The sequence below is a fragment of the Sander lucioperca genome, chromosome 10 (genome assembly GCF_008315115.2).
Source record: "Sander lucioperca isolate FBNREF2018 chromosome 10, SLUC_FBN_1.2, whole genome shotgun sequence".
Classification (NCBI taxonomy): domain Eukaryota; kingdom Metazoa; phylum Chordata; class Actinopteri; order Perciformes; family Percidae; genus Sander; species Sander lucioperca.
In genome coordinates, this window is record NC_050182.1 from 16,899,008 (window position 1) to 16,921,422 (window position 22,415).

At 39.7% G+C, this 22,415-nt stretch overlaps 1 protein-coding gene and 1 long non-coding RNA gene across 4 annotated transcripts; one reads left to right on the top strand and one right to left on the bottom strand.

Moving 5' to 3' along the window:
* Positions 1-541: 541 nt before the first annotated feature.
* On the top strand, positions 542-20,556 carry thrap3a (thyroid hormone receptor associated protein 3a). Of its 3 annotated transcripts, none has more exons than XM_031289813.2 (11): positions 542-804; positions 7,819-7,963; positions 11,944-12,828; positions 13,300-13,980; positions 14,906-15,078; positions 15,419-15,530; positions 15,841-15,925; positions 17,309-17,490; positions 17,615-17,795; positions 17,950-18,099; positions 19,968-20,556. In XM_031289813.2, exons 2-11 carry the CDS (start codon positions 7,842-7,844, stop codon positions 20,205-20,207), a joined length of 2,811 nt encoding a protein of 936 aa, XP_031145673.2. In that variant the 5' UTR covers positions 542-804; positions 7,819-7,841; the 3' UTR covers positions 20,208-20,556. The 3 variants fall into 3 exon arrangements, with proteins under 3 accessions (XP_031145673.2, XP_035861800.1, XP_035861801.1); XM_036005907.1 differs by lacking the exon at positions 542-804 and adding an exon at positions 7,491-7,729 and having other exon boundaries at positions 19,968-20,207; XM_036005908.1 differs by lacking the exons at positions 542-804; positions 7,819-7,963 and adding an exon at positions 9,315-9,561.
* LOC116043257 lies at positions 2,017-2,991 on the bottom strand. Its single transcript, XR_004103432.2, has 2 exons — positions 2,915-2,991; positions 2,017-2,296 (listed from the first exon to the last, which is right to left on the bottom strand). It is a non-coding gene; the product is annotated as an uncharacterized LOC116043257 (long non-coding RNA).
* Positions 20,557-22,415: the final 1,859 nt, after the last annotated feature.

Genomic DNA, 22,415 nt, shown 5'->3' on the forward strand with positions numbered 1-22,415 from the left:
ATGTAAATGAGAAGGACACAACTGAAACACCTCTCAATATTATGCAGTCTAGTAAAACCCCCCTTTATGACCTCAATGATAGGCATAAACATAATCAAATTTCCAAATTCCTGCCAATGTCAGGAAAATTATAAACTTTGTAAAGAAAGATGTTATGGCAGGGCTATAGTATTAGATTACATTCAAATTGTAGGCTACTACCTAAGAAAGTGGTAAATAAAAATACAAATATAAAAACTGGAGTTTACAGTAAATGTGCTGTCTACTAAGATGCTGGTGGTGAACAGAGAGGAGCAAGGAAATTACATCCTAATACATAAATGGGGAAATAATATTTTCACTATAATAAATGTACACCAACATGTAGCCCAGGACAGACACAGTAGCTATAATGTTCCCTTTAGAAACACGTTACTACAGTGAGTTTTCATCGGGGATTATTAGGCTTCTATAACAGAATGATGACATTAAAAAGGGCGGCGGACCTATTAGCTTATTGTGTTTTACACGGCTTAGTGAACTCCACTCCCATTCACTGCGATGTGTTTGACAGACAGCGGTGAACGCGGAAGGAAATATGAACCTGAGCTGCACGAAGCCATCACACCCCCTTCTCTGAACACCGCTGAGTCCAGCCGACACACACACACACACACACACACACACACACACACTTGACATACGCTGAGCACAACAGCACAGCCACACAGAAGACCAGGGAGAAAGTGCCTTTTACTCGTTTCTGCAATATTACACCGTGCTGCCTGAATGTAACGCGACAACACTGAACGACAACGCCGACCGGTGAGTACATTCTTTTTTCTCCATTTATTGGACAATAATATAGTCGAAAGTGCAAATAAATGTATAGAAAACAAGACTTACAGTCGTTGCGCAGCACAGGGATCATCTATGACATAAAAGTCACTGTAAGGCATTTTATTTGCCGCCAAAGCTGCATCATGACATGGCAATTATGACATTTCTTGGCACAAATAGCGACTGGAAACAACATTTGACCCTCAGAGGTCAGCCATCGCTCGGAATGTTCTCCTGATGTGATGTCAAGTAGGCTAACCTACGTTATACTGATAGATTTATTATTTTCCGTCTCGCTTGATTGATGCGTCATTATGCATTATGGTGCACATGAGAAGAGGAAAGTCCAGGAGGATGCACTGTCTATCCCATCCAGGACATGACCCCACTTACTGGCTTTGACATGCTTTTTTTTAGAGTAAGGTGCCTCTCTCACTGATGTCATTTGAACGAGTATAGTGAACATATCTGTCAAGTGAGGGTTGAATAATTTGCTGGAAGCTCAGCAGTGGTAGTAGTCAACATTTATTTCGTGAACGTTGTTTAATGGTTCAGTAATTTCCAAAGTGCACCCTCTCAGAGCACCGGAGGACTTAAGGTGGAACTCAGTAACTCTTATAAGAGTTGTTTAACTTCACCAGTTGTTTTTAGTGGTTAGCCCAATGACTGGGAATGACTGTTGTGATTGCAGGTTTCACCCATGGTTTCACCCAGTTGTCCCTCCACCTACACTGAAAATAATTTCCACACAGAAATTCTTTGTAATTTTTGTAAGTTTACTTCCCAATAAGAGTTTTTTTTTTATTATCAAAAATGCTAAAGTAAATATTACTGGCAATTCTCTTTCTTAAGAAACAAGATGTAGGCTACTCATTATTTCTTAGTAAATTTCACTTATAGTCTACCTTAACATTAACTCACAAACCCATATACAAATGATTGTTTTTCAGGATTATTTAATACGTTTTTCTTTACTTTATTTTGAAGAATATTTAAGTAATATTTATATTATATTTAATTTGTGTTCCAACAGCGGTTCAACAGCTAGTTGCTTACTGTAGTCAAAACATATACAGTCAAACATTAGTAGAGAAACATTTCTATTAAAAGCTGCCAAAACAATTCTCAGTACATTTACTAAAAGGTGAACATTTACAGAGATAAAATGTCCAATAAAAGGCTCAGAAGTGTAACTTTAAAGTACAACAGCCTTGCACAAAATGTAAGTTCAATTAGACACATTACTTTCTTCCAAAAGGTCTTTCAAATTGAAAATCTTCAACAGGGAAATCCAACAACAAATGTTACAGTTCACAATGTGTTGTGCAATGGCTCTTTCTTGAGCTGGATGTACTGAAAGCCTTTGTGAATGTTTTAAAGTCATCCTGAACCTCTTTTCCCTCAATGATTGACATGTGGGCAGGAGTGTTGCATTTCCACTGGAGAACACGTTGAGCATAGTCCTCTTTGCTGGCATCTTGTTAAAATAAAGAAAGAAAAGAAGCAAATTGTTTACCACCACGGGCAGGATTAAAAAAACAAACAAACAGGTAACAACAAGTAACAACTGAGAACTATGGCATCATGTGAGGCGCCTGCATTAAGTATGGGAGTGGGCGCGATTTGCCCCGTCTGCACCCCCGCAATATCCACAAGTCATATTTTATACTTAAGTCATATTTATATTTAAAACAGCAAATGTCTACAAATGTCCATGTTTGAATAAGCCACTGAAGATAATGCCAGGAACCCTTATGGAGGCCTAACGTTACTCTCTGCAGGATCTTGGTGAAAAGAGTGAAACAGAAATCAAATAATTCGCTGTTAAATTCTTAAAAAATTACTTATATTAGCTGCTAAATAAGTGTGGCATTTTGGCTAGCAGTATATAGCATGTATGAACTCTTACAAGTTTTGTCAAATTAAAAAGTAGCAGCAAGTGTTACGTGTGAAAAGCAGGCACGTTTGCAGTCCGATAACTAGCTAGCAGGTGAAACTGATAGCTAATGCTACTGTTCAGTATTCAGTATTTGAACAGTGAATAAGGCAACCAAGCCAACAGCAACATACAAAGTTAATTAAGCATATAACCTACCTATATCGCTCCATATCCACAAATTGTCTCTCAAATGAGTGACCACACTGTCCTTCGGTCAAAGCTCACTGTGTTCCAACCATAGACTGTTAGTCTATGATAGAAACTAACTATAGAAACAGCTTCTTTTGCAACCGCATGTGTCGCCCCCTGTTGGAAGTCAGATAGAATACAGGTTTAAGGCACTTCCGCATTTGTATCACTTCCCTGAATCAAATGCTCTGTCCATTAATATTTAAGGTCTATGGTTCCAACATGTCTCAGTGTGTCTCTGAAGGTGAACAACGCTAACGGTCCTCTGACGTCACACGCTGAGTGCCCGCGAGGTTGCCATGCTCACTCCTATTACCCTAGTACATTTTACTTTGTTGTATCAGGTCAATACAATAGTTTAGTTCATATCTTTTGGCATGAATGATCAAATTTATATATGAAAATGAAGATACAAACTTACAAACAATCACCAAGTAACACATTACATAATTTGGTGACATTTTAAAATAAAGGCACCAAAATAACAATTTCTTGTTGAATTTATATGAGCAATCAGATAATAATTACAGGGCCAAAAAAAATCATTTGTTTCAGTGTACTGTAAACAGCTACGATCTTGAACCAAGCCCAACAAGTCATATTTAGCATTAAGAATAGTCTCTTACACTCAAGTTTCCTGTAAATGCTTATCTCTATGGGTTTTGAGGTCAACATTAAACTATTTTTGGTGTGCAATGATGCAAAAAAAAAAGAAGTTAAAAAAATATATTTTGCTATTTCCTGTTGGCCTACCAGATCCTGGTTAAGGTTGATCCTTTTAAGCAAACACTAGCTGCACAAAAGGTACAGACACAATGAAAAGGTGTGTCCACATTAAAGTATGCTGGCACGTATTGAAGTAGCATTACAGAACATTTAGTTTTGTTTTCACTTTTGTGTGTGCCACCTTCTTTGTGAGGATATACTGACCATTTTACCTTACTATGTGGCTTAGAATTGTTGCCCACATTGACATGTACAATAGTGGTGTAATTTCTTTAGAGAAGAAACTGAACACTTTAATGTCTGCATGTTTTGGTGGTGTCCCTACATCAGAAATGAAAGCATTCTCATTATATAACATCATATTTAACAACATAAACACCAACTGTGTCTCAAGCTCCATGCAGAGACTTTAAAAAGAGGAAAACACAAACCACTGTACACATTTTAGATAAAAGATCTATATCTCATCATTGCCCCGGCTGTTACCAACTGACCAAAATAGAGAGGACCTTTAGCTGATGAGTTCCCTCTTGTATGCAGCAGAGTTCCACAAACGTAGTGATGACAGACAGCTGAGAAGTATGTTGATGTGAGGATGACAGTGATGTATGCCATTTTCCAGGCAAAACTAGCCTAACAGTGGCAGATTTCTACAAACTGTTTATAAACAGTTGATTATGAAGAACAACTTTTAAAAATTGAATTAAATGATGAAAAGCAGCACAGATCCTTCCAAACATTGAGGAATATTGAACTGCCTGCTAGTATACAGTTAGCTGCAACTGGGATCATGTTATCATTAAACCTGTGGCCAAGTTTAATGCCAAGCTGAATGATTATCTGTCATTGTAGGCGATTAGCGAAGAATAATGTTGCAGGAACTCTGCATGAGGTCATCTATTTGTCTCTCTAGCAGTTCAGTAGCTCCCTAAAGACAAACAAAAGTCAGCTAATAGTCAAACATAACTGAATGAATCAGACTATTCAGACGACGAAGGAAGCTGAAAGGTTTATCTTGTCCTGAACAGCTCTGCCAGTGGCTTTGCTATCCATTAACTGCCTCGGCATGTGAAGTGTCTTGAGGGAACACTAAGATGGACCGCCACATTTCAATAACCAAAGATTGTGCCAATGACAGTTGCTGTGGCTTTTCTGAAATAGCGAGCGGGGTGTCTCAGGGGCACATATAGATAGCAAATGTGATTCCAGCTGCCACTGTGGCATCCATGTCTTAATGATAGGGCAGTTGATTGAGTGGAGTTTTTCTCCTTGTACGCTTTGAGCTGTGTATCGTGTTGCTGGACCATTGTTGATCAGAGATACTATTTAATGTTATAGCAAAAAACAGCTGATGAGGATTACACAGCTGTTGCTCCATACTCCAACAGAGGCTCTTAATCATGCGAGTGTGTGTGTGTGTGCGCGTTCTTGAACTTCTATCCATGTGAGAACTATTTTCGGTTTGATTCTGTTTTACTATTTAAAACACATCTATTTACCATGCTCTGTAATGTGTTTTCTATATTGCAATGTTGAAGACCTGCTTTTCTGGTTCTGCATGCTGTTCCTGTTAATATGTTGTTGTTACTGGTAAAATAAGGTCACCAAGATTGTCGATTAAGAGACCAGTCAACAAGATATATATTACACCTGATGATACAAGCATTAGATAACCCATTACAAGGAGGCCCAGTAATAAAACTCTGAAAACCCCCAAGGAAGACTGGAGTTAGACTTTAAACCAGGAAGGATGTTGTTTTTCTTGGTGCTCCCGTTTGTGACTGCGTCATCAAGTGTAGGATTTGGGACAGAGTTGACAATTGTGATGGTATTAATAGTAACATCATTTCAGTGATTGACAACCACATGGATAGAGTTAGGCAGTTGATGAAGTGGTTAGTTCAGTGTCAGGATGTAGTAAAAGGTGAGAAAGCAGACGTAAAAGTCCTCCAAGTCCTTAAAGTCCTCACAAGTATAGTTAGACACATGTACTGTGTGTGCATGTGTGGCAGTAATTGAGTTTGTGTGTGCAAACCTAGTAGTGAGTGATTAAAGACCGAGCTTCCCAGAGCCTTTTAGACAGGCTGAAATCTCAGTGATTAGGCTGCCGACCACACAGTGTGGAGCCGGGACAGCTGCAGCTGGTTATCAACAGAGCGTTCAGAGAAAACCTATTGAAACCGATCCCACTGTTCAATTCTACCAGCTAGTTTATATACTGAATACAAAATGCAAGGACAGCACTTTGCTTGCCCTCTCTTACACAAATATACTGTATACATGTATGCAGTCATAACACAATGCTACTTTGACTGGGGAACCTTTGTATAGCTGTTTTGTATACAGTTTCTTCTGACAATCGTTCAAAACAAAACTATTTTCATCCCTATGAAAATGTCTGAAGCACAGATTTGTTGGTTTCATTACAGCTATTACAAAAATGTAGAATAATATATTACAATTAGGTTTTCCACCCTCAAGGCCAACTTCCTCTGCTATATAGAGCGAAATAAAGAAGGTTGTTACAATGTATTTATTCTACCGTTTACCTACCACGTGTTGGAAACGGGCACATCTGAATGCCATTCTTGAAATTTGCAGAGTAAGCTAAATTGACGGTCTGTTGAGGCTGAACCTTCAGGAAATTATTCTCTGAAAGCCAAAAACAACAAGCTGCCAGAAATAAGGAGAGTGGGAGGTTCATAGAGCACGAGGAGGAGGCGGGGGAAGATGGACCCATTTCAATACTCTCCAAAATAGTAGCGAGGATGCACACTGGGACCATTATGTGAAAGCGTGCGCTGATTTTGAAACCCCTGTCATGTGTAGTCGGCAATTTCCTTCTTCCAAAGCCCCTGAAGATGACTCTCATGATGAAAGATCAATTATTTGATCCCCAGCATTTACTGTACTCTGAGGATCATATGTCATAAATAATGCCTTGTGGACCTCCTTGGACAGAACGAGACGCTGCTACTATAGAGAGGAGTCGAGAAGTGAAAAGTATACTAAGGTCTGAGTGCAGTGAGCAAGCAATCCAAAGTGAGCATCTCTCTGGTAGCAGAACCACATGCAAATGTTACATGGTGAAGTAGCTACAGAGGAAGTAAACTATTTTCCTATTTAAATTGTTGTAATAATTTACTTTGGACTAGTCAGATGTGAGATAACAGTAACCAGTGAATCACAAGGCATATAACAACCAAGCAAAGACTAGATTAGACCAGTCTGAAACTTTCTGTAAAGACTCTTACACGCGTGGTGTGAAAGTACGTTTTGTAGCTTTGCTCCATTCGCTGAGTGGAGGCCCAGCATATAGCATAATGTGGTCTATTTAAAAACCACATCTGGTCACATCTTTCTCTGGTCACATTCTCAACCATCATTGGTGGAGTTCACAAGTTTGAACTAAACCGAAACTATATAGTGTATTTAAGATATTGAATGTATGGATAAGTGGCGAGGCTTGGAGTAGACTGATCCTATATGTGTATGGGCTGATCATTCAAAGAAATGCATTGATAAACTGAAGCTGAACATGCTGGCTTTCCTTTTTTCACCCTATTTGAGATTCTGAGTTGTCTTTTAATGTAAAGACTGTGACAAGAGAAACATTTCTGTCACCAGTTTTAACATCATTTTGGCTGGTTTACTGTAATGTCTTCTGCAGTGGAGGAAAAGTACAGTCGGGTATATCGTACCGATTACTATCTTTGTATTAGCATTTTATAGTGGGCTCAACAGTTGAGTAGTCAGATAACTTATGTAAGACTGCCCTCTATGCAAATGACCAGTGACTAAATAAAACTGGTTCTGTTTGGATGCCCTAGCCTATTGCCTTCCTTTTTCACAGCTGTTCTGTTGCTTCACTCAGCTTTTGCGATAAGACTGTTTTTGAAGTGGATCTCAGATGACTCATTTCTGTCGGATATTGTATTTCGGGAATTGTTGACTCTTGGCTCTCCTAAGATGTATTTTTTTTTACGTGATAATAGCTCATTCAGTTGTTCACGCAGATGATTAATATCCATTCTATGCATCCAGTGTCTTGAAAAGGTGATTATATAACCAATGTATTTATAGTTTGCCGTCTTACATTATTTAAAATCCTAACTTTGTTTTTTTACAACTATTTTGTGTGACAGTTTGAGGTGGGCTGGCTGCAGTGATGTCCAGATCCACAAAATCAGCCTCGAGGTCTCGGAGCCGCTCAAGGTCCCGGTCAAAATCCCGCTCCACCTCTCGCTCCAGAAGTCGCTCCAGATCCCGGTCCAGGAAGCGCCACTACCGGTAGAGTACCATTTTATGAACAATCGTCCTCTCTGAATAACCTATTGGCTTTATTGTGTTTCTGTGGTCAAGATCAACTGTATTTTGCTCAATTGTTGAAGATGCCTCTGTGTTGCCAGACCAGACTTATTAAAACAAGGTTTAATAACTTGATTCTTGAAAAAGGTATTATACAGCACATATAAATGAAGAATGCCTTGACTCTAATGCTTAAAGTATGAATAACTGTGATGAAGGAAAAAAAAAAAACTAGCAGCAGGTGCAGCAAGTAAAGGGCTGCCTCGTTATGCACAGACTTCACTATTGGTCATCTGCTAAGCTCCTTTTCCACTTAAAATCGATCTAGTAAATCTTGTCTCAATGAGCTGAGTATGCAATGTGCTGGTACGTTTGGCATGTAAAAAAATATATGTGCAGGGTTAGTTAGTTTAGTTGTGACAGTGGGAATGTCAACAAGCAGCTCGGTGTTCTGTTATAATCAGCGTTTCCTGTTAGCCGCATATTTGTTGATTTCCATTATGCAAGATATTGTCTTGTACTGGGCATTGGTTCTCATGAACTCTACAAAGCTGGTGCAGCATGTTAATGAAACTCTGGAGTCGGCTTCTGTTTTCAAGAGGAAATTGATGTTTGAGAAAGAGTTCAGCTGCCGGTTTGTGAATTTACTTTATTTAGAGTGAATATTATTGCAGGTTGCATTGCATGTGGACATTTCCATATTAGTTGACCTCAGTGGCATATAATAATCAAGAGGGCACCATGTGTTGTTGCTTGGTTTGCTTAAATAAAAATGCCCTGGTTGTGGGGTTATCTGCTGGCTATGATGTGCCTTTGGAAGAATAAGTAAGGCTTCACTCTAATGCCTTTGCTTTTTCTGGAAGAATGACCGTGGCAAGGCAATAAAATGGCAGGGAAGCTCATTTCCTGGCAGTGTCGCAGTATTAAAATTAGCATAAAGAAGAGACATGGAAGGAATCTAATGGTTTACCCTTCCTGAGCCCACCTTGCACATGTGCAAATGGCTTTGGGGTCACACTGAAACTATAGCAAGCCTGAAAGAACACGTTTGCATAAGTTGTATATAAACACTCACATTTTATTTCCACACTTCTTTTTCTTCTTCAAAAACACCTCCAACATGTTGCCAGGTCTGATGAACACAGACAAATCTTTTTTTCTGGACTCGCCTCTCACGGCATCTTTTGCATTGAATCAATTCAGTAGTTAAATGGGCCACAGAAGCAGACTGTGTCTCAGCAAAACATTTAGACTTTCCTTAGTGAATTATCTCATGTTTAGTAAGTGAATCTATAGTGTATCTTGCTGAAAAATTACATTAATACCAGCAGTATGTTGGGAAAGAGTCAGAATACTAAAAGTCTCACTAAACTGGTTGAACAGCCAGTACAGCTGGCAAGCGTAGAGTCAAAGGATTGGAGTAGAAGTTTTTTTTTCCTCACATAGTCCATGTGACTCTCTGCTCCACCAGAGTTGGCCAGAGGAGATGTAGTATCTGTAGCTCGCACTGTGAGTGTGCAGTGCTGCTCAGTGTGCTGCTTTCTTTACTCACTCTGTATTCCAATGCAAAAACACACTTGGTGAGTTTTGTGCTTTTTTTAGCCTTTGTATATGGCTTTAGCATTTTTTGCATGTAGTGTGGTACTGCTTTGCTCTGTCCATTTAGAGTATTGTTCTGCAATATATTATAGCGTTGTATGCATTTGTACATTTTTTAATATACCTACATATTTCAGCAGGTCTTTTATATTATATTATATTTGATTATAATAGGGAAACTGGCTGAGCAGTTACTTTTTTATTTATTAACAGTTGTAGAAAAGTTGCTGAAGATGTAGCTGTAAAGGAAGTACTTACATACAGAACTAGTTTGATGTCTAACTGTGGATGTTGTGTTGACATGCGTCAGGCTTAAAAAGAGCATGTTGGACTGATAAAAGCACTGTTTTAAAGAAGGGAACATGCTGTGTCGTGGTTTTGATTTTAAACTGTGTTTAAGGTCCAGGCTAGAAAACATCAGAAGTGCAGCAGAGCCACCATGTGGCCTAGTCTGACCCTGCAGCCTGTGGTCTCCTACATACTAACATATGTTTTGTTAATTCCAAATGACAAATGGATGCCACTACATGTCATATATATATATATATATATATATATATATATATATATATATATATAAAAATGTGTTTTATGGTAGTTTGATACGTATATCTTCTCCATATGTTAGGCCAATGGTTAGCCTGACTTGTTGTCTATTCAAGAAAAGTGGTAATCTAAGGAGTGTTTTTATTGTTTGTCAACTTACAGCATTTGGCTTTAAGTGGTCATCACTGTGGGTTTACTGCATATCCCTTTATTCTAAGAAAAGCCAACATCAAAGATTTGAAATACTGACCAGACTACATTTGTGTAATGTCAATGGCCTATATGATAGGGTTGGGCGATATGGCAAAGATCTTCTATCCTGATATAGGTCATTTCATATCCTGATAAACGATATATATCACAATAAGTAATGAATACATAAATGGTCTATATGAAATAACCACATGGGAAAGCTTATTTTTGTATACTCCTATGGGAATTAAATACTTGACAAATGAAAAGTACTGAGTATTTTCTCATTTTATTAAGAATTGAAGTGCAAAATGAACATAATGTGCAAGGATCAGAAGGTAAAGAGTCGTCCAAACGGACGGAAAATATTGCTGTAACGGGCGCCTGGGTAGCTCACCTGGTACAGTGTGCGCCCATATATAGAGGTTTACTCCTTGACGCAGCGCCCGCGGGTTCGACTCAGACCTGCAGCCCTTTGCTGCATGCGATTCCCCCTCTCTCTCCCCTTTCATGTCTTCAGCTGTCCTACAAAATATATATATATATATATATATATATATATATATATATATATATATTAGGGCTGTCAGCATTAACGTGTTAATCGCGATGCGATTAAGGGCCAAGCATATCGCGTTAATTTTTTTTTTTAAATTTATTTTCACTTCACTCAGCTTCGCGTCGTGCCTAACAGGCTACTATTTTGACCCTTTGTCGCACTTTGCCATACTTCCTCGTAACAACACATCCTGCTGCTGCAGGCTGCAGGCATGATGGAGAAAGACAGCAGCAACGAAATTCTGAATGGCACTTTTTATTTTCCAAAACTCCCGGACGGCTCGTAGACAAGTCGAAAGCCATATGCACATTGTGTAAAGCTGAATTAAAATATCACCGAAGCACGTCAAGCTTGAGCTACCACCTACGGAGCTAAGCATAGTAGTACAGTGCACTATTTTGGCGAGTGCTACTTGCCGACCTGCGGATGAAACCAAATCCCAAAAAATTACTACCGCTCTTGCAAAATGGATGGCAACTAACTGCAGACCTGTCAGCATTGTAGAAGACTCAGGTCTTAAAGACGTACTATGGTTGGCATGTTCTGACCTGTCTTATACATTGCCGTCGAGGGGGACAGTAGTTTCACGCATACACAGCCTGTACGACACGGAGAAAGCAGCCAAACTGGAACTGCTGCAAAGTGATGCAAGGTGATCACTGGATGTCAGTGAGTAATCAAAATGATTTAGGAGTTACTGCACACTATATTGACTCTAGATTCAAATGTGTGACTAGATTCACACATTTTTCTTTTGTTTACAGTAAATAAATAATAAACAAATACAAATCTTAAAATCAAGTTCATAAAGTCACTTCCTTTGCATTCATTTGATTCCCAATCAAGATACACTGGTAAGAATTGCTTTCCATTGTTAATATGTACTTAAAAACAGTTCTGAAATGCAAAATAGAATTTTAATAATGTGATAAAACATGCAATTAATCACGATTAACTATAGAAATTCAGCGATTAAAAAAAATTAATCGTTATATATATATTATTCTTTGGAAATTCATTTGAAAATGAAATAATAACAATGTCTTTTCCTTGCTTTCGCTCACAGCTCTAGGTCTCGGACACGGTCAAGATCTCATTCTCCATCTCATAACCGGGAGAAGAAATATCCGAGGGGATACCAGAACACTCGCGAGTTCCGGGGCTACCACCGCGGCTTCCGGAGGCCGTACAACTTCAGGGGCCGAGGGCGGGGCTACTTTCAACGTGGACGCTACCAGCGTGGTGGTGGGGGTGGTGGCTATAACAATAACAACAACAACAACTACTTCCGCCCCAACTGGAAGAATTACAAGCAGTACCCTCAACAACAGCAGCAGCAAAACCATTCACGAGGACGCTCCCACAACTTCCAGCAGCGCTCAGGAAGCCCCACTCGTGGTCACTCTCACCACTCTGACCGATCCTCGTCGCCATTATCCAGACACTCGCAGCATTCTTCCTCTTCCTCACACTCCTCCTCTCCCAAATGCAGGCCAGCCTTGTTGCTGACGAACCAAAACTCCAAAGATGTGAAAGAGGAGCTCTCGGCCTCCAAGGAGATCCAAAAGGGAGGAGGGGGAGATACGGAGCCAGTGGAGCTTGTCGGAGTGTTGGCAGGAGATGCTAAAGAAGGCGCAGGAAGTGGGAAAACTGAGGGGAACTGGCAGGGCCTAACAGACTGCAGCAGCAGTCCAAAGAGAACGAGTCCTTTGGCAAGTGCTGCTGTTAGTGTTGGCCACAACAGCCAAACTACGAACCAGTCTAGTCCTTCCCCTAAAGTCACAAATGACATCAGCAATGGCGCCCCCTCCTGGAAGATGGTGTCTAGTTCATCCAAAACAAAAAAGCCCTCACATGAAGGTCTAAATCCAATGCTTTCCAGCTTTGACTTCTTCTCCAATGAGGAATACCTGGATGGAGATAAAACAGCAATCTCCATTGCCTTCAGACAGTAAGACTGATTTTTTTCTCTTATTTTCTCAAATATTTTTTATTAAACTATGCAAGCTTTATAGATATACAGATACAATGTTATCATGTATTGCTTAAATGTGTTCACATGCCTTTTTTTAGACCACACAGTCATTTTATCCTGGCATTTCCTTGGCTTTGCAATCTTGGGTTGTCAAGTGTGGTTGTCATAACAGACTTATAAAAAATGTTATTCAGGCGGATTCAAAATATTTGCCTTGTCAAACAGCATTGTTTTTCATGGAAATTCCTTCTAGAATAAAGCTTATGTCTTTATTTTCATAGCTAAAATACTTATCACACATTTTTTTTCTGTAGTTTTAGAAAATCGTGTTTGTAAAGGCTCTAATATGACATCCGGTCAGACAATCAATTGGTTTCATATTTGCAGTTGTCTCACACGTTGCATGCCCAGTTAGATGCAGCTCTTTATCTCTTTGTCATTGTTTAGGTTTTTGGAGGAGCAAAATAAGAAATCTAAAGCTTGGGGAAATGGCAAGAACACAGAAGCAAATGATGTGGATATGGAACAAGGGAAAGCGAATGGCAAAGCATCCGCAAACATCCCTGACTCGGCGTCAAGAAAGCACAAAGAGGACAATGATGGTGAGGTGTCTCTGAACAGCTTTTTGAAAGCTTCTCCTTTTCTGTCTGCGGACGGGGAGGAAGAGGAGGAGTTGATAATCAGGCCTCATTCAAAGTCACTTCACAAAGACTGGCGCAATGGGGACGAGTCCTCTAAGCTAAAGATCAAGGTATCTCACTCAGCCCGGGAACTGTTTGATGAATGCTTTGGCAAATGGCAGAATGTGGCCCATTCACAGGTAGCTAACAGTGACGTTGACGCCATGGCAGAGGACATATATTTCAGTCGAAAGCGGGATAAAGCGGCGGCGATTTCTGCTGCCCTCGCCAAGAGGGAGTTGGCAGGAAAATTTGAGGACCTGTCCCCAGACGTGGGTGGTAAAGCCAGGAAGATGGCAAAATCTCCCTCCATCCCATCTCCTACACCCCCACCATGGAGGAACTCTGACAAAGAGCTCAGGGGAGAGGACTCACCTTTCATGACCTCCAGAAAACAGGAAGCAAAATTAAATGTCAGAATGGATTTCCTTGGAGATAGCCTGATGAGGTGAGCATCATATAATGGGTTCTTGTCCCATGCTGAGTCTTTCTTTAGTGAGCCATTAAGGCTCTGACACAACAACCCGACGGCAGTCTGTCAGCAGAAAACCAGAGTAAAAAAAAGTGCCTCGGAACACACCGAAGCGACGCAATACGTCTCCATAAACAACAGGCGGCGCTAATCTGTATTGTTGCCCAAAAAATGAAAACCGGCAGGTAATTGGACGAACGCGTCACGTGGGTCAGGCTGCTCCCGGATTTGATAATGGCGGCTCGTTCGGAATACGATCTCATATTTTACGAAGATAGTTCACCGAAACGTGTTTCTGAAAACATTTTAAGCGAGAAATAGGCCATGTAGTTGCTGAATCTGTCTTCATTTCAGATCGACAAAGGTCAGTTTAAAAGATTTTCGTCAGATGATTTTGAGAGGCGTTAGTCAGGCTCATCCCGCTCGTCATTTCCGGGTTAGCGCTTCACTGCCCGCCTTCCGATTCAACATGTCAAATCGGCCCAAATGAAGGCCAACGGCTCCTCCAGCTGACGACGGCACGGAACACATCGAACAGACTCGAGTCACTGACCTCGCGAGACTGTGCGATGGCCGATAATCGGGTTGATGTGTCAGGGCCTTTAGTCACATCTGTACATCCAGCTGGAGACTTTGCAATAGTAGCTAATAGTAAACTGATGATATATTGATTTCTTAAGAAAATTATATATTAAAAAAAGCACTTTCTGCACTTTCCTCATTTTAATTTTGTTTTATGTGATAGAGAACATGTTTTCTGTTTTAAGCCTTTTATTCACATTTTTATTTAAAAAAAAAAAACATTTCCTGCAATGGTTTCCCCGTTTATATTTTGTTTAATGTGATTGAACATGTTTTCTGTTTTAAGCCTTTTTTTCAGATTTTTATTTGTCATTTTCAGCTCTTCTGATATTTTAGCTGAGGAGCGACAGTTGTCTCAGGATCTTGTGCAGTCCTCAAAAAAGGATCAGGAATTTCGCTCCATCTTTCAACATGTTCAGGCTGCTCCGTTACAGAGGAGTCCCTCTGAGCTGTTTGCTCAACACATTGTCACCATCGTTCACCACATTAAAGGTGAGTCCTCACCTCTCTTGCTGGAGAAATAGTTTATTTTTCATTTTTTTCCAGGAACAGACAAATCAAACTACATGTTTACTAAGATCTCCCCATTAAAGTTCCTCAACACTGTAACCTTTCAAATCAGTGTAAAGCAACGTCATCACAATTGCAATTTCTCTGCAGACATGTTTCTGAGGGGACTGTAAAACAAGGCCTTCAAGCGCTTACTGATGTTTTACTTCATATGCACATGGGGATATTTAACTCAATGCAGCATCCCATTTGGATGGAAAAGTGACAAGACACTTAAAGCTCTAACTACTTTGACAGCTGTTTCTACTGTTTCCCTGCGCAGCTCAGCACTTTCCATCCTCTGAAATGACTCTAAACGAGCGATTCACCATGTACCAAAGACGAGCTGCAGAGAAGGAAATGATGAAAACCAGAAAAAGCCCAGAAATACACAGGTAGAGTCGCCTATTGAGTGACCCTCTCACCTTCAGTGTGCTGTGGCTTCACCTCCTCTTTTAACAGCTTTCAGGTATTTCTCTCACCTTTCCTACCTGAAAATCAACAGACTATCTTCGCTTATTTGTTCTCATGCTCGGTGGAGGTCAGTTTTATTTTCCCACCAATTTTTATTTTCCTTTGTCCGTTTTGTGTCGTCTTCGCAGTTTGTTTTTGTTGCTCACAGTTTGCTGTTTTAGCACCTGTACCGTGGTTCCTGTACTATGTGCCTTTAATCATCTTGTCTTAAAATGTGTTTCTTTCTCACAGGAGAATTGATGTTTCACCAAGAGCTTTTAAGAAACACTCTCAACTTTTTGAGGCGATGAAAAGCTCAGAAGATGGCACTTACAAGGTGACTCAACATTTTGCAGTATCAAATATGTTGGAAAAGCAAACAACAGCAAACGAGTGAGCAAGACAGATGCCTTTAGACTGCACTCTCTGAAAGCCTGTGGCTTTCCTTGAAGAGAGATGCACAGTCTAAGAAACGCAAATGCAAAATAAGGCACTTTGACTTTGTTGTTTGTTATATATCGCCTCCGCACATGGTGAATGAATGAATTGCTTAGACTGTGGCCGCAAGCCTGACCAAGGCTAATGAATCATATAAGTTCTAACAAATGGAAGCCACTGTGCCAAAGCTGTTCAAAGGACTCTAAGCAAATGTCTTCGTAAGTATTCTTAAAAAATAAGGAACGGAAATAACCAACAGCAAGCACTTTATGCACCTGTGCTTTTATTTTCACTTTGAGTAAATATGTCTTTATAGATGTGCATGGACACATATGGTCAAGCATTTACAAACATGAGGTGCAAATACTATTGAAATACATTATTACATTGAGTAAAATTAGCATGAACAGTCCTATCTTCCTATTCTTCACCATTGTTAGAACCATATTAGTTGTTTTGCCAGACACACAGTAGCTCAACAACTACAAAGTGTGTATAGTGGGTCCCAGCAACCATTTCCCAAAGCATACATCAAAGTTTTTAGATTGGTTTCCCACCTTCCAGGCAGCTATTGGTTTCAGTTCATGTCAGTACAGTATGATAATCAACTTACAGTGACTGTAAACGTGTTTGAATACATCAAATACATCACTGTGCACATACAGGGATCGTTTTGAAAACACTTTGAATACCTGAAAGCACCAGGTCTCTGAAGCTCTGATGTTCAAAATGTGGGAATTGGCTGCTGGAAGTCATGTTGCACATGGAAGACAAACAAGCATGGATGACATGAAATATGCTGTTGCTGTTTGTTGCTGTAGTGCAACAGATTCTTGAAGCCTTGGATGCTGGACTTTCCCACAAGCATTTGAACAACCAGTAAGGAGGTTTTCAAAACACGCCCTTCTGGCGGCTGACCATGCAATAAGTTAACCCAAAATACAAAAAACTTTTAAGTTGATTTTCTTATCATATTAAATAGGTGCTTTGAAGGCAGAAAAAATCTATCTAAAAACATATGCTTTGGATAATGGTTCAGATTTTAAGGTAATCCTAAAACATGCAAAACTACTGGTTTGGCCCTTTAAGTGTACTGGCAAATTCACTCCAGAATGGCTTGGTTTTATTCATGCCAGATGGCTGTTACCTGGGTTTTACCCCCTCTACCCATCAACCTCACTGTTTAGTTTACAAACCAGCTTGGCTGTGAGCAGACTGATAGCATCTACATGCTAATCCAAAGTCTGTCCACGACGTTGTGTTCTGTTTTTGATTTGCTCAGGACGGCGGGGAAAAACTGAAAGGTGACCCGATGGACCTTCGTTTGGATATTGAGCGCCGTAAAAAATATTCCATCCATGACAGTGGTTACAATCAGGATCGGGGACAAGATGTGGGAGATTCCCCAGATTCTAGTAGAGAGAGATCTGTGGAAAAGTCCTCTAAATGCCGCGAGACATCAAAGTACGTGCAACTGACCTGTATTGTTTCAAATTATCTACAAATATGTTGAATACTGTAGTTCATCTGCCCTGCATGATAAACAGTTAGCCATGAAGGATTTTGCATGTGCAATTTCTCCTTTTAGGAAAAGTAAGAAGAAGCGCTCTCGCTCAAGTTCGTCCTCATCTTCCTCGTCCTCTAAGTCCCAAAAAGAAGATTTGCCCCACAGCAAGTCTGACCCCAAAGATAAAGGCTTTAACAGGGCCACACTGGGTCAAACAGAGTCACTAGGACCAGTTGAAGGAGAAAAGCCACGTGGAGGATTTGTAAGTTTAACGCATGTTAACCATGGTTAACCATGTTGGATTGATGGAGGAGCCTAGTTTGAAACAATGACTGTGTCAAGTTAACACTGTACATTTGACTTCAACAGTTTGCTGTAAATCAATTATTTTTCCTTGTCTTATTGTCTAATTACAGCAAGTCCGTATTCGTGGAAGGAGCTGGAACAGAGGCAATTATCAGGGAAATTCTTCACATGGTACCAACACCACGGCAAATGTGGCTGTACAGCCAAAAAATGAAGACTGGGACCCAGAGTACACTCCCAAGAGCAGGAAATATTACTTGGTAGGGTCAATCTCTTTCCCATTTCATGCCTTCCATCTCTGTTTGAATCAACCACATGGTGTCGTTAGTCAAATTTAGCTCAAGTTAGGGATGCACGATATGAGCAAAATATGCGATAACGTTGTTGAATATGCGATAAGGTAATTACTTGCGATAAATATATAGATCAGTTCTGCATTTCCGCTACTTTCAGAATTCTGCTAAAATACAAAAAAAATCGCTTGTTGAATTTAAAATAGGGCTGTCAAACGATTAATTTTTTAAATCGCGATTAATTGCTAAATTTCTATAGTTAATCGCGATTAATCGCATATTTTATCACATGATTAAAATTCTATTATTTTGCATTTCAGAACAGTTTTTAAGTACATATTAACAATCAAAAGCAATTCTTACCAGTGTATCTTAATTGGGAATCCAATGAATGCAAAGAAAGTTAATTTATGAACTTGATTTTAAGATTTGTAATTATTTCTTTACTGTGTAAACAAAAGAAAAATGTGTGAATCTGTCATTATTGCACAATTCCTCCAAGTACCTAACAAAAAAACTAAAAATCCCTATCCTTACTAGATACAATATAGTGTTTAGTAACTCCTAAATAATTTTGATTACTCACTGACGTCCAGTGATCACCAGTTAATGAGACAGCATTTGCAGCACTTTGCAGCAGTTCCACTGTGGCTGCTTTCTCTGTGTCTTACAGGCTGTGTGTGGGGCTGCTGTCCCCCTCGACGGCAATGAGACAGGTCAGAACATGCCAACCGTAGTACGTCTTTAAGACCCGAGTCTTCTACGATGCTGACAGGTCTGCAGTTAGTTGCTACCCGTTTCGCAAGAGCTGTAGTAATTTTTGGGGATTTGGTTTCATCCACAGGTCGGCAAGTAGCACTCTCCAAAATAGTGCTTTGCCTGAGTGGGTAGCATGCTAGCGGGTAGCATCACGTTAACTGTACTACTATGCTTAGCTCGTAGGTGGTAGCTCAAGCTTGACGTGCTTCGGTGATATTTTAATTTGGCTTTACACAATGTGCATATGGCTTTCGACTTGTCTACGAGCCGTCCGGGAGTTTTGGAAAATAAAAAGTGCCATTCAGAATTTCGTTGCTGCTGTGTTTCTCCATCATGCCTGCAGCCTGCAGCAGCAGGATGTGTTACGAGGAAGTGGCAGCTTGATGATAAGTAACAGTGCTGCAAAGGGTCAAAATAGTAGCCTGTTATGCACGACGCAAAGCCCAGTGAAGTGTAAAATAAATTAATAAATGACGGCATGCGATTAAAAAAAATGAACGCGTTATGCTCGGCCCTTAATCGCATCGCGATTAACGTGTTAATGCTGACAGCCCTAATTTAAAACAAATTAAAGGAAATCATTCCCAACATTCTTTTATTGAACAAATTGAACATTGAATTGAACATTAAAAAGGACCCAATATTGTGGCCGGGTTGGGTCAGTGGATAGAGCAGGCGCACATATACTTGGAGGTTTATGCCTCGACGCGGACGTCCAGGGTTCGAATCCGACCTGTAACCATTTCTTGCATGTCTTCCCCCTCTCTCTCTCTCTCTCTCTCTCCCATTTCTCACCTAGCTGTCCTATCGAATAAAGGCGGAAAAGCCCAAAAAATTATAAAAAAAAGGACCCAATATTGATGTAAAATGTGATAGTTACATTTTAAAGTGCAGTTTTCTACTGATATTTTCTTTCAACTAACACAAAAAATCTCTAAATGTCGTTTGTGATGCGTTTATTGCGCCAGTTGAAATTGCTATGATGATTAAAAAAAAAAAAAAAAAAAAAGATATGTATAGTGCAGCCCTAGCTCAAGTTTGTACTTTTACAATTGTTGTCATCCTTTTTCTCTTAGCACGATGACAGAGAACGGGAGGCGGAGTGCAAGTGGTTGGACAACCGAGGGCGAGGACGGGGAAGCTTCTCACGTGGAAGGGCACGATTCATCATCCGCAAAGCCACTGGGGGCCCCAACACCAATAGCCCCAAATGGGCCCATGACAAGTTCCACATCAACAGGGAGCAAGATAATGCACAGGAAGAGGAGATAGAACCGGACCATAAAGAAAGACAAATCGACAGAACGAATACTTGAGCAGTGAAGCAGTGTGCTGAAAATCTTAGTTTTCTTCTGTGTTGTTGGGATGGGCCTCCACCACAATGGATTCATAAATGCAGATTAAAATGTTTCAAGACTTTTTTATGCTTTAATTTCAGCGTAGGATACTCACGCTGACTTGACACAATGATTTTCCACATCAGGATAGAACTCATAACTAGTAGAAGCACTGTTTAAGGGTGAATTGCTGTTTCTCATAAGAATTCAGATTTATGTTACATGCTTTTTTGCGTTATATGGTTAAGGGATATTGTATGTGCAGCATTGGTAATGGTAACATTTACACTTTTCTCGCAGGAATGATATAAAAAGAAAATAATAATAAAAAAAAAAAGACTCCTCAAAGGTACACTGTGTAGGAATTTCTCCCATCTAGCGGTGAAATTGTATTTTGCATTCAAACGAATAGTGCTCTCTAGCGCCTCGCTTTTTCAAATACTACGGTAACTTTTATATACCAAGAAGTTATGACAACATGGCTTCCAATTTTCGCTTTTTTGGCGACGAGGGATCCTTCTCCTGTGGCTCGGCATAAGTATGATCCTCCATTATAAACTAAAGTGCAGTGCAAGCTTTCAAATTTGCCGGGGCAGTGACAAGCACCTCTCACTGATCTCCTTCTCAGCTGGTTTCAGTCACGTGTCGCTGGCTCTGAACGAAAACGTGTTGTGGATTAGCTAGACATGTCGGCTAGTGCTTTATGTCCCTCTCAGCGATTATAGTTTTTCAAAAACGACATGCAAGCCTCCTTGGACTTGCCCGTCCAATGTAAATACAGATAAATTCTTTGCTTACGAGGATAAGTCAGATCATTGGCAGAGGTAATTTTACACCATTGAAGACATATTTATGAATGAAGACATTGATTTTAGCTAATAAAATACTTAAAACACTACACAGTGTACCTTTAATGACATCTGTATTTTTAAGTAGCATGAGAAAATCACATGGTACATCAACTCAGCTTGTGCCTTATACCCGTGCAAATGAAGAAATGTTTTGTGAGTGGGTTACAAGATAAATACTTTAAAAAGGTTTTAGAAAATGAGGTTTGTGGTTTTGAGCGGTGTCTTGTCTGGATTATTTTGACAGCAATACGTACACTGTAGTTCATGTTGACATAATAAACTTCACTGTTTAGCCAATTCAGCACTCTACAAATGACCCGATCTGACATGGGACCAAACTGTATGGGTCAAAAGTTATGCTATACTGTCTGTCATTTTACAACAACCAACAGATCTACAATATTAGCTGGCTGCACAGTAGGCTGTTATTATAACGATAACCACCTGCACATTTAACATGTTGCTCATTAAACATTTTGCTGGCAAAGATTACTAAACGTTACAGTAGCTCTTTGCTTGGTCTTGGATACCACTAATCAATGTATAATATTGATAGTGATTATGTTTTTTTCTCCAAAGACATTCATTGTAGTTTTGTACTTGGCTATGCAGGATTCTGACTTTGTCTGTGAAGGGATTACCATAGATTGATGTGTTTTTAATTTACTGTTTGCAAACTTTTCTCCAGCCAATTTGATCAATTATGTAAATTGTCTTCAACTGTGTCAACATTGTGATAAAAGAGGCATTTTAGCATTTGTTTAGTTTGTAGTTTGTAAAGAAACATAAATACAGGGCGGTTTGAAGAGCAATAATTACAGTATGTCTATATTATAGTATGTCTATAATATTATTTCAGTTCATTACTCCAATGATTTTAAGTCTAGGATTAGGCTCACATCTGTTTGGCTAACTGCCCATACAATTGAATTACACGATTTTTGTGCCTTGCTGTGGGTCTACTGATCTTATTTGTACAATGCAGGCTACAGATTGAGATTCACATTTAATAGTTTAAAGGTTAACAGCTTTGGAAAGATTGCATTTTTTTAAATAGGTGTTAATGTTTTTTTCTTAGAGACTGTAAATTAAAGAGACGCTGATTACTTTACTTTTCGCCTTGACATTTTTTTCTTATTGTAATTTCCATACAGGTATAAGTGCAATTCAGGATTATAAAGCAAACTGTGGCTTGCTCGCATGTCCATAGCTGGATGTAGCCTCCCACCAGTTTGAGCAGTCACACCAGAAAGGAACTGAACATACACTTTAAAGTGCCCATATTATGAAAAAATCACTTTTTCTGGGATTTGGGGTGTTATGTTGTGTCTCTGGT

Coding starts and splice junctions, on each gene's coding strand:
- thrap3a (XM_031289813.2), top strand. CDS start 7,842: ATGTCCAGATCCACAAAATCAGCCTCGAGGTCTCGGAGCCGCTCAAGG. Junction 12,829..13,299: donor ATCTCCATTGCCTTCAGACA/GTAAGACTGATT, acceptor GTCATTGTTTAG/GTTTTTGGAGGAGCAAAATA. Junction 17,796..17,949: donor AAAAGCCACGTGGAGGATTT/GTAAGTTTAACG, acceptor GTCTAATTACAG/CAAGTCCGTATTCGTGGAAG.